Consider the following 12,393-nt stretch of genomic DNA (forward strand, 5'->3'; position numbering starts at 1 on the left):
TGAGTTTATTTCAACCGTGTATTTTTTCCATTTATGTTGTAAACCACTTGTATTAAACTTATCAGACTTATTAAACTTATCCAAAGAGATCTACAGTTTTTCAGACACCGGTTATGTTCCCTGGAGCAGTGTGGGGTGCCTTGCTCACTGACACTTCAACTGTGGAAGAGGGTGAAGACCACCCACATCAGTCATACTCATCAGGGCCGCCGCTAGACATAAGCAGAGTACGCAGAGTGCTTAGGGGACCAACCTGTGCTTGGGGCACCAGCCACATTGTCCCCAAGATTGGGGCCTCATGAATTGAGATGAACTAAAAACGTCTTGAAAAAAGTATTGAACTACATTACAAAACTATTTATCTTAGTTAGTAGATTATTAAGCGGGCTTGCGGAGCAAGGACCATGCAGAGCATGGCCCTTGCAGAGCAAGGCCCGTTTATAGTAATCTCTAAGTCCTGTTTATTTAAGCGGGCTTGCGGAGCAAGGACCATGCAGAGCATGGCCCTTGCAGAGCAAGGCCCGATTATTAGTAATCTCTAAGTCCTGTTTCTTATTATTGGTTCTCTTGTGCAGGGCAGCAGCAAAAATAGAAAATGGATCTCCTCCTAGGCCTTTCGAGATAGAGACACCGTTCAAACACTAAAACGACCGGCTCGGCTTGGAGATCGCGTATAGTTATAGGCTTCTCCGTGTCTCTTGTCGTTTTCCCGTTTTTGGCGATTTTGTGAAAGCCTGGGTCCCCATTGAAAACCATGGTGGAACCTTCATGAACCAAAGTTCCGCCACTCTAGAGATTAGAGTGTAGGAGGCTTTTTCGGTCATAAAACATCAACACTTTCACCTAGAAGTTTAGTTGACGCGTTGTTAGCGAGCTCTATGGGATGTCTCCAAATTGTCAAAGTTTCATCTCCCAACTCCCAATACTTTTTAAATGGCAGGTTTGTAAAAAAAACAGGCCTGGGTCTATGGAGAATCCCATTCTTTCCAAAAGTGCATTTTTCAAGAGATCAGCGCATGTCCCACACGGAGGTCCATTTGTGCCTGAACAATTTAACCTATAAACTTCATTCAAAGACTGTTAGAGAGATCACAAGCATGACTCCGATCTGTGAAAAGGACACGTGCCAACTCCTTTTAGTTTTTTTACAACGATGTTGTAAAGACAAAAAACTCATTTTCATTCTCTACACTGTTTACAGCACAATACTAACGGTCTTTCAGTCTATCACAACAGGTGCAGCCAATGAAGGGTTCCATTTCAACTGTCACTGTCTCAAGATTCTATTCTTAACGAGCAGGTGCGAGCAACCATTCTAGAAGTCTATTGTTCAGCTCTTCAATGCAATGTGATATAGTCTTGCTGGACTGTGCACAACAGGTAGCTGCTTGGCTTAATGGGAATGCGTGCTGATGGATTACAGATATGGAGGTTGAGGGTTCAAACCCCATCCATGCCATGTTGATTTTCAAAATTATATCATATTCAGTGTTCCTTAGCCAAGTTAAAATACCATGTATGTCATTTAGTATGAATGGCAAATGTGCTGGTTTACAGATATGGAGGTTGGGGGTTCGAACCCCAGTCGAAGCCATGTTGATTTTCAAAATTATATCATATGCAGCGTTCCTTGGCCAACTTAAAATGCCATGTATGTCATTTAGTATGCATGGCAAATGTGCTGTATTACAGATATGGAGGTTGGGGGTTCGAATCCCAGTCAAAGCCATGTTGATTTTCAAAATTATATCATATGCAGTGTTCCTTGGCCAACTTAAAATGCCATGTATGTCATTTAGTATGAATGGCAAATGTGCTGAATTAGGGATATGGGGGTTGGAGGTTCGAACCCCAGTCGAAGCCATGTTGATTTTCAAAATGATATCATATGCAGTGTTCCTTGGCCAACTTAAAATGCCATGTATGTCATTTAGTATGCATGGCAAATGTGCTGAATTACAGATATGGAGGTTGGGGGTTCTAATCCCAGTCGAAGCCATGTTGATTTTCAAAATTATATCATATGCAGTGTTCCTTGGCCAACTTAAAATGCCATGTATGTCATTTAGTATGAATGGCAAATGTGCTGAATTAGGGATATGGGGGTTGGAGGTTCGAACCCCAGTCGAAGCCATGTTGATTTTCAAAATGATATCATATGCAGTGTTCCTTAGCCAACTTCAAATATCATGTATTGTACTGTATGTCATTTAATATCAATGGCAAAGGGGTTGGATTACAGATATGGAGGTTGTGAGTTCTAATCCCGCTCGAAGCCATGTTGATTTTCAAAATTTTATCATATGCAGTGTTCCTTAGCCAACTTAAAATACCATGTATGTCATTTAGTATATCCCCAAAACGCAGAGCTACAACACTTTCAAGATGGCTGAATCCAAGATGGCTGAATTGTTTGGCCCATAACTTCTGACTGGGTGGATGGAGTTTTTCCAAGATTTCTTTTAGCTTTGTTTTCTCAATAGTACTTTGTTTCATCTCTGCCCCAAAAGGCAAGCCCGCTTCCAGCATTTTCTGTGAGAATGCATTTCTAGTTATTATTATTACTTAATTATGAGGGGGCCTCCTGACCAGTTATACTTAGGGCCTCCACAACCTTAGCAGCAGCCCTGGTACTCATACTGCATTCAAACCCCCTCTGTCAAAGTTATTTCAACTCTGTTCTGAGAATATGCGGTCCCATTCGATTTCTGGTGTTAAACTTCACTTCTTAGAGCGATGAACTACTGTGAAACCATGTGCTTTAAAACAATGTTAATGTGTCTTTACAATTAATTGAACACTCAAAATACCTGCATCAACACTAAATATACTGTATGATCAGTGTTGAATAAACACTGCATTTGTTTTTACTAAACTCCCAAACTACAGGGTATACTCTCTAACTATTTGTATGTGTAGTATTGTATATCTTTAATGTTTATAAATAATCCATACATCAACTTTGGCAGTATAATAATAACGTGACACTTTGACGCTAAGCTGACAGAAGATAGAGGGATTTAGAGGGAGAGCCACTGTGACATTACGGCAAAGGAAACTCTCAGGCAACTGTCGCCGTATATAATGGACGCGTAAAGACTTTAAACCTACAGTGAATAGTTCTAATTGGCCAAAACAATCCTAATCCTGCTATTGTAGCCTTCTATAGAACTACACATCAAAGACAAAGTTAAAGTCAAAAATGAATGTCCTTTACTGTCAATCTCGTGTAGCAAGCATTATAGAGTTGGAAATGTATTTTTAACACCAAATGTGCAATTTAAATTAAAACACAACACAACACAACACAAAAACACAACACACACACACAGAGAGAGAGAGAGAGAGAGAGAGAGAGAGAGAGAGAGAGAGAGAGAGAGAGAGAGAGAGAGAGAGAGAGAGAGAGAGAGAGAGAGAGAGATGAGTTGAGTTGAGTTGAGTTGAGTTGATACAGGTACATTCACAATAAATAGACGTCATATATGCATGCAGAGTGACCTTTGACAGGCTGTGTCAATGATCATACTCATATACAATACAGCTAATATGTCTACCAGTACAGCATTCGGCAAATGCAGGCTATGTTACCAACGAACTGTGAATAGTTATCAAGATTTGGATTCTGGTTAACATGAGAGCCCATGCGAAAAAAAGCTGTAAGTGGACTTGAAAACTAATTAATAACCGTATGGGTTCTTCTTATATCTACATATATAAATACGAGTGTGTAAAATGTCCCACGTTTTCCTCATACAGTAGTCTAATAGAGCTTTCAAGTTTCCACGTTTCTTATAGGCTATCTTTCCTAAGGGAATACCGGGATATGAAAGCCAATCAATACATAAACTCATCACACGAGAAGACAGCTAGCCAAAAAGAATGTGAGAGGTGGAGACAGGAAATGATCCGGCATGGGATGTCCACCTGCTGTCTGGTTTCGTCGACGTTGGTACCGCACAAAGGCATGCGCACCACACCCAACGCAATGACACACCTTCGACTCCAGCTGTCGGTGCCGTTAGACTTTCATCACCGTAAATAATTATCTCACCACGCCACACCCTCTTCGCCTCTATAAATTGGGTAGCTCCTGGCTATTCCATCCCTAGCAGAACAGCACTCACCTCCTCTCCACTCTCGACGTTTCACACCGAGCCTCCACACCATGAGCATCCGTTCAAGTAGGACCGCCTCCTCCATGTCCCTCTCCGGGGGATACCCAAGGCGCATCTCCGCCGGCCGCGCACCGAGCGTTTACGGCGGCGCAGGTGGCAGCAATGTCCGCGTCTCTTACGCCGTCGGCACCCGGAGTGGCTTTGACCTCTCCCAGGCTCTCGGTGGCGGCGGCGGAGGTTCGGACTTCGGCGTCAATGTCAACGAGAAGGCCACCATGCAGAACCTGAACGACCGCCTGGCCAACTACCTGGCGAAGGTGAGGTCGTTGGAGACCAGCAATGCCCAGCTGGAGCGGCAGATTCGGGAATGGTACGAGAAGAGGACCCCCGTGACATCAGACTTCAGCAAATACGAGGCAGTCATTGAGGACCTGCGCAAAAAGGTAGCCTATCTCATATTTTAAAAATAACAATAATACGTGCCACAGGAGCTACTTTTTCCATTTCCACACATCATTACGCTGCGTCTGGAGTTCTAATGCAAGGTTACTGTTATGCAAGCTATGGAAGATCCAACTGACAATATTAATAAATAACTTTAAAATTTGTTTTCAGATCAGCATCGCCAGCCAAGATAACGCCAGGATAGTCCTTCAGATCGACAACGCCAAACTTGCCGCGGAGGACTTCAAACTCAAGTAAGATTTCTCTTCACACTTTGCTCGCCATAGCGCAGAGATTGTGAAGTCGTACTTTAACTCAGCAATAAAACTACTTTTACAATCGTCAATCTTAATATTATCTAGTGCAATAAAACATTCAAAGGGACATTTTGGCAGTGAGTGAGTATCTTTCATGTATGATAAAGATATGTGCGGGAAAACATATGGAAAAGTTAATTTTCCATTTTCATTTTCATTGGCATGCTTTGTCACATATAAATGTTGCCCCCTGACTTGTACCTTGCCTCTCTGTCCCTCTTGAAATCTAGACCAGACAACTCATAGCTGTTTTAATACACAGTTGTATGTTTCCATTTCATGTTCATTTATTGAACACTCGTTTTAAATAAATTATTATAAATTATAGGCCTAAATAAATAATAATTATTATTATGATTATGAGTATTATTATTGCTGTTGTTGTAGTAGTAATGAGTGTTGTCTTTTCTGGCTGATAGGTATGAGAACGAGCTCGCCATGCGCCAGTCAGTCGAGTCGGACATCGCCAACCTCCGTAAGATCCTGGACGAGCTGACCATGACCAGATCTGATCTGGAGATGCAGATCGAGGGCCTGAGGGAAGAGCTGGTCTACCTCAAGAAGAACCACCTGGAGGTCAGTACCTCTTATGTTTGATGTTTCAGTTATTCACCATTATCACCTGGGATCCCTGCCCCTGCGTGGTTATTCCTGAAGTGAGGCAGCACTGAATTCTTTCCACGCTCAAAATGAAACATTGAGATTGTCAGCTTGTAGACCAAAGAATTACAAATTACTTTCCTTGCTTTTGCGGTTAGAGATTGCACTTTTAAAGAAGGTAGTGGTTAGATGGGTTGTATAATACCTGTATGCACCTCTGCTGTATGAATGTATACGTTTGTTTCATCTCATGTGTTTTCTAACTGTGTAAGTACCTGCATGCATCTTGTTTACACAACTGCTTTGACCCAAAACCCATCAACCAGCATAGTAGTAACAGGTTCTACTAGCTTTTCAACTGTCAGGCTGGTAGGTACAGGTACTGGTCAACAGAAACCAATTTCTAATCTTGTTTGTCCCATCTGCCGCACCGTAGGAAATGGGTGCCATGCGTGCTCAGGTGACCAGCGGCTCTGTGAACGTGGAGGTGGACGCCGCTCCCCAGGAGGACATGGCCCGCGTGCTGGAGGAGATGCGCAGCCAGTACGAGACGATTACAGAGAAGAACCGTCGCGATATGGAGACCTGGTACAAGGGCAAGGTGAGAGAGCGAGAGAGACAGCGAGAGAGAGAGAGAGAGAGAGAGAGAGAGATAGAGAGAGAGAGAGAGAGAGAGAGAGAGAGAGAGCACATTTGAGCCAATATGGTATACTACTGTCTTGGAAGGGCTGTTTGAATGTGCCAAACATCTACCTAACTGAACTCTTACATACTGTGCCGACACACGCACACAAGCTTCTTGCCTTTGTCATCAATAAACTAAACCTTTTTTACACTTACCATATGCACATACACATAAAGTTTCATTTTACAGCACATCTGGCACAACCTTGGCTTATAACGGCACAGTTAATGCTTCATACAGTAGGACACATTTACATCGACTATAGCTTAATACTAACAGCAGTCCCCTCCTGTAGTTATATAAATATATCACTGTGAATCATGATATGGCCTACACGGTAAAACATGCACTCAGTGTTAATCACTTAGAAGGACCACTCCAGAAGATGTAAAATCGACTCTCTAAGTGTTAAATTCACTCTACATTGTTTTTTTTTACTGTGTGCAGCGGTCACCTTTCAATGACCTCTGACCTTTTGTATGTGCCCCTTTCTAGTTTGACGACCTCAACAAGCAGGTCAGCAGCAGCGCCGAGACCCTGACGACGTCCCGCTCGGAGGTCAGCGAGCTGAAGAGAACCCTGCAGTCCCTGGAGATCGAACTGCAGTCTCAGCTCAGTCTGGTAAGCACAACAGATACATCCGCCGCAGGTGTCGAATTAGATACATGTATATGGGCTCTAATTTAACACCAGCCAACTGGCCAAATGCTGAGGAACGTCCAGTCTGGCAAGTAGAATAGACCAATTTACTAAACACCAATAGTGACTGTGTGTTTGGCTGCTGAGGTTAACATCTTCAAGCCATTTTGGCTGTTGATGAAACAAGTTAATTTAGGGCCCTGTGATGTACAGGTATACTGTATACACAGTGTTTCCCACAGACCAAGTCGCATTGTGCGGCGCTACTAGCAAAAATTGTCAGGCCAGTGCTAGAACATACTGTACTATTCTCTCTTCTTCCCTCCCCAACCATCACTCATTCATTCACTTCATTTTCACTTTCGCTTCACACACTCTCTTACACTTCTAGGTCAATGTGCACTCTCACCCTCACAATCGTACTCACCTTTCTTTCTTTCCTTCTCTTTTTTTCTTTCTTTTTTCTCTCTCACATACATCTCTCTCTCTCTCACACACACACACACACACACACACACACACACACACACACACACACACACACACACACACACACACATACACACATACACACACACTCTTTGTCTGACAGACACGCACCAGTCACATAGCATCCAAACCCTGTAGGATTCAGCCGTTATTGTACGCTGAGTGGTAGCGATGAGGAGAATTCTGTTTGCAATGCATTCACCTGGCATCATTTAGATAAGATGGGCTTGTTTGTGTGTTTGTACAGCAAACCGGTTATGGTAATTGTATCTCAATGATGGGAAGGGAAAGCAGGTGAAATGAAGAGATAAAGAGAGATAGAGAGAGAGAGAGTGAGGGCGAGAGAGCGATATAAAGAGAGATAGTGAGGGCGAGAGAGAGATCATATCATGACATTGCATTCCTCTGTGGGTGTTCAGACAAGGATATGAAAAGGTGCAGTTTTATTGTGTGTGTGTGTGTGCATGCTTGTGTGTGTGTGTGTGTGTGTGGGCGAGCGCGCACATGTGTGTGTTTGCGTGTGCGAGCGTCGTTTTAGGATAATGATCTGTGCTATGGGTGAGATATGTGCCCTTCAGACACTGAGTCAAACAGGCAGACACATCCCAGACACACCTTTAGACACAAGACGCCTGCTGAGCACCTTAATAGCACACCTCTTTTTTTGCCTGTACGCGTCATTTCACCCCGACCCCCACCCCTCCCCCCATTGCTCAACAGCAGTCGCCCCGCTAGCTTGCTTTCATCTGCGTCAGCACTCGCCATGCCAGATGATTAGAATTATGCAAGCGTAAGTGTTTATCGTGCATTAAGTCACGGCCCCCTGTCATAGGTTGGGTTGATGTACCAGAATGGAAATGTCAAAGTCGTGAATTTCCAGGACCAAAGATTTAGTTCAGTGTCATAGTGGTGTAGTACTTTGGTACATAGTGTTTCCTAGCTTTAACTAATACCGGTAGTTAAGATTTACTCTAGTGGAATCGTCGGCAATGCATTATAAGGATTTCAGTAGTACTTGTAATCCAACACTCAAGACAGTTGAATTTAACACTATTCTATAGCCTATGTATGCACCAATTCTATACAGTGGTGAGTTAACACTGTGAGTTGATTTATTGTGTGCAAGTTACGTCCTGTGCGTGCATGCGTGTGTGTGTGTGTGGGCGACAACGTCATTTGTTGCGCCAGGCCAGCTCATCTCGTGAGCGAGACCTTCTGACGGTTAGTCATCGTCCAACCAAGCGGATGCCCTCCATAGCTGACACGTCGGCTTAACGATGGCACACCTGTAGTTGTACTACACCTGTGTCCCTGCCCTCTCTGGCACGCCCTGTCATGGGGATGCACATCATTAGGACACCAGGATGTGCTCTGTGCCACACGGTATAGGGAGGGGACGGTCATTCATTTTTATACAGGAACATGACCTTTTGAGACGACAGTGACACTGTATGTTGTGACATTATATTCCACTCAAAAAGTAATTAACCCCAAAAGCTATTGCTTGGTTTTTTTCCCAAGGCAGTAATTTTCCAGTTTTATAACACACTGTATGCCATGCTTCATGGTGTACAGCACATGACTTGAAACCATTGCTTGAAGTTTATGGGATCAAGGTACATGGACAATAATAGTATATATGAAAAAAGAGCATCATTCGAATCGCTTGTGGGGGTATACCTGTGAAACATACCAGCTGGCAAGAGTCAGGTTACCCTGTGCCTTACAGTGCCATGGTGTGTATTCGCACAATGCCGTTTCACTGGATTGTGGTATTTGTGGTCCATTGAACTTCTTCTAGCATCTTCTCTAACAAACAAGCCGTCTTTTATTCTCGCGCCTTCCATCCGTCAACTGTCACTCTGAAACCAGTGGTTAGCTAGCTGGCTGGGTCTGAACATGAATAGCTTTAAGTGTTTTTTGAAAGACTGTCGGAGACATTATGCAAGCAAACACTTCTTTTATCTGTCACCCGCATGTATTGCGAAACTTTCTGACACATCAAAGGGCCTTGTGCTTCATGCTTTGCTTAACCAGGGCGGTTTAACAGTTATCACAGGCACAATCTAGCCCCGAGGGCAATGTGTTGATGCTACAATTGCTCAAAGGCATTTCAGCTATGGATGACAACACAGGAGAACATTAGTGATTAACCAACCCCCCACCCATGCACTACAGTACCTGCAAGGGATTCAAACCTATAATCATTAGGTTCCGCAAGATTAACCAACTCCTTTACCCTTCAGGCATACGTCAGTCAGCTGTCCTGTTTTGCTGATGCTCATGCCTGTTTCCTGGCAGGTTGTCTTGTTCAGTGACCTCCATTGTCTGTCTTTTAATTGCTCACCATCTGACAACCACTGATGGACATAGGTTATGTTCACGTGATGTTCACGGTACCTTCATGTGTAACCCTCCTGACATGTTGTCTGCTTCAGTGATATTGGTATCTGTGACATACGCCTATCTGTATTTGACATGTTACTCGTCACAGTGAAGCATCTGACACATGTACGGAAACGTTCTACGTTCATGTTGTGTTTACGATATGTACATGCTATGTTCATTCAGTAATTCCACACAACATAATTTGAAATCTGACACATACTTCACTGAAACCTGCCACACCTGTTATTTTCATGTTATTGTCATGGTGTAACTGAGGTGTACCTGTGCAGTACGCCCCTCAAGTCTCGAACTCACCACTTCTTAGTCAACTCAACAGTTTGAATATGGGAGTCACAGCACAATACTGCTGAGCAAAAGGCTAGTCTGATAGCTCAGCACGACCGATACTGTAGGCCTACGAGGCATTGGGAGGGAGGTTTACTAACATTCCATGACACACTCTGCTAGTTGGCCTCCGTTACAAATGGTTATGTGTGTAACACCCCCGATATTCCTATTTCCTCCAACAGAAAGCAGCGCTGGAAGGCACGCTCCATGACACAGAGTCCCGCTACAGCCTCCAGCTGAACCAGCTGCAGAATATCATCAACTCTCTTGAGGCCGAGCTGAACACGATGCGCATCGACATCGAGAGGCAGGGCAGCGAGTACAAGATGCTGCTGGACATCAAGACACGCCTGGAGATGGAGATCGCAGAGTACAGGAGGCTGCTGGACGGAGAGGAGATCCAGTAAGAACTCATTTTCAATATAGCAAAACCAATAAAGTGTTTGACATGACAGGTTGTATAGGCAGTATAGGCAGGAGTCTGAACCAAGCTTTAGGCCGAAATGCCTGTCTGTCATGCTAACCCACTAAATATAAAATAGAAGAACCACACCCGAGAGAGCGTCTTCTACAAAATACATGTACAGTATGAACGTTGCTGTACGCTTGCACCCGAAGATGAAAAAACAATCTGTAGTTGAGTGCACTTTATGAAAAAAGTTATTATTGACAGTGAATACGACACCTCAAAACAGTGAATGATCATTGGGATATTTATCTGTAAGATGACCTGATTAAGGTTGATGGGTTGGAGGGTTATTGGATGGAAAATTAGAATAGTTCTCTAATGATTCTTTCTTTCTTTGTTTCTCAACAGGAAAACAATCGTCACAAAGATTGAAACCAAACGTAAGTTTACTGTTCTTTTCCTGACCATTCTGACAACACATACAGTACTGCCAAAGAGGTTGGATATATAATAAGAGGAATCGAAACACGGCCACTCAATGCAAAAGCGTGTGCTCAAAATTTGGTCTCCTAAGGGGGCGTTGTCCCTCCTTCTTCTTCTCTTTTCGTGGTGTTTGCACAAGACGTGCGCTACCGCCATCTACAGCGCTAAGGGGACTCCATTTATTCTCTACCTCGAGACTCCGAAGGTCTCCTAATTGAAGGTCTCCTAAAGGGGCGTTCACCCGACGTAAAGTGGATACCGGAAAAGAACCCGTCTGCTTTATCTCACTCACATATACGATTCTCTGGTACTGCCCTACACTGTAGTAGCTACATATTTTGTCAAAATTGAGTTTACTGTAGACTCAAAATGGTCTTCATTGCACCACCTTCATGACAAAGCCTTATGGTCCAAATGTGTCCCGTTTTAGAGATAACAGAACTACAATGTCCAACGTTGTTATCCAATATTATCCAATGTTACTGCAGTTACTGCACTTTGTCTTTTCAAGGCAGGGGTGTATTTCTCGAAAGCATAGTTGTTAGCAAGTTAGCAACTTGGGTACTTGGCAATGGGATATTTTATTGCAAACAACAAAGTAGCTAATGTAGTTAGCAACTATGGTTTTGAGAAATACAATACACCCCAGACTTTTGAGCTGTTTGGATATGACTGAGTGTTAACTATACCCATCGTCTGTTAACCTGTGGTTTCATAGCGGTCTGTATTTCTGTGTTATTTGTGTTTAAAAAGAAAGAAAGAAATGTCAAAAAAAATAATTTTATTTGTTTCCTCAATTTACAGCCGACCCAACCAAGACCAAGAGGGTGAGGACAATTGTGGAGGAAATTGTCGATGGAAAGGTGGTGTCTCGCGAGGAGGATGTGGATGTTGAGGTCATGAAGGCATGAGGTGTCCTGCCACCCAGATACCCTTCCCCACCCTAACTTCACAACCCCTCCACCACCCCACCCATTCAACAAACCCACCACCTTAACTTAACTTAACTTCAAAACACAACTTCAAAGTCTCAAGGCGCACCACAGAAATGGAACAACTACAAAAGTCTCCAAAGTGCTCCAAGCATCACAGCCAAAGCAAGAGGACTGAGAGCAAGAGAACCACCATCTTTTGTACAATCTTTTGTAACAGCAATAAAAGCTACCAAGTCAACCCCAGCAGGTGTGGTGTGTTTGTGTTGGCATTAACAGATGTTACAAATGGCTTATAGTCAGGTATCTTGTGTAATTTCGTTCAATTTTTTTGGGGATTATGAAAACTATATATTTTTGGAAACCTTAGACTGTGAGGAATCAGAAGAGCGATGTTTGACCATTTTTTTGGGTTGCTATGGTGACCATATAGGGCTTTCAAAATGGCCGCCTTCTAATACCAATTTATCCTATCTTGCATCTTCAGGAATACATGTAAATTAATTTTTAGCAATCAATTTGTCATGTGGGATGAGAGAAAATA

The 12,393-nt window shown here is 43.2% G+C and overlaps 1 protein-coding gene across 1 annotated transcript; it reads left to right on the plus strand.

Annotated features, from left to right (window-relative positions):
• Positions 1–4,090: 4,090 nt before the first annotated feature.
• krt97 (keratin 97) lies at positions 4,091–12,090 on the plus strand. The gene is made up of 8 exons (XM_063200659.1): positions 4,091–4,558; positions 4,731–4,813; positions 5,296–5,452; positions 5,913–6,077; positions 6,657–6,782; positions 10,208–10,428; positions 10,843–10,874; positions 11,722–12,090. Exons 1-8 carry the CDS (start codon positions 4,166–4,168, stop codon positions 11,826–11,828), a joined length of 1,284 nt encoding a protein of 427 aa, XP_063056729.1. The 5' UTR covers positions 4,091–4,165; the 3' UTR covers positions 11,829–12,090.
• The last annotated feature ends 303 nt before the right edge of the window (positions 12,091–12,393 follow it).

This window comes from Engraulis encrasicolus, chromosome 1 (assembly GCF_034702125.1).
Source record: "Engraulis encrasicolus isolate BLACKSEA-1 chromosome 1, IST_EnEncr_1.0, whole genome shotgun sequence".
Taxonomy (NCBI): domain Eukaryota; kingdom Metazoa; phylum Chordata; class Actinopteri; order Clupeiformes; family Engraulidae; genus Engraulis; species Engraulis encrasicolus.

Bases quoted from the DNA above. Each gene is read 5' to 3' on its own strand.
- krt97 (XM_063200659.1), top strand. From the start codon at position 4,166: ATGAGCATCCGTTCAAGTAGGACCGCCTCCTCCATGTCCCTCTCCGGG. The intron at 4,814-5,295 runs GTAAGATTTCTC...TCTGGCTGATAG, and splicing joins GCGGAGGACTTCAAACTCAA to GTATGAGAACGAGCTCGCCA. The intron at 5,453-5,912 runs GTCAGTACCTCT...GCCGCACCGTAG, and splicing joins TCAAGAAGAACCACCTGGAG to GAAATGGGTGCCATGCGTGC.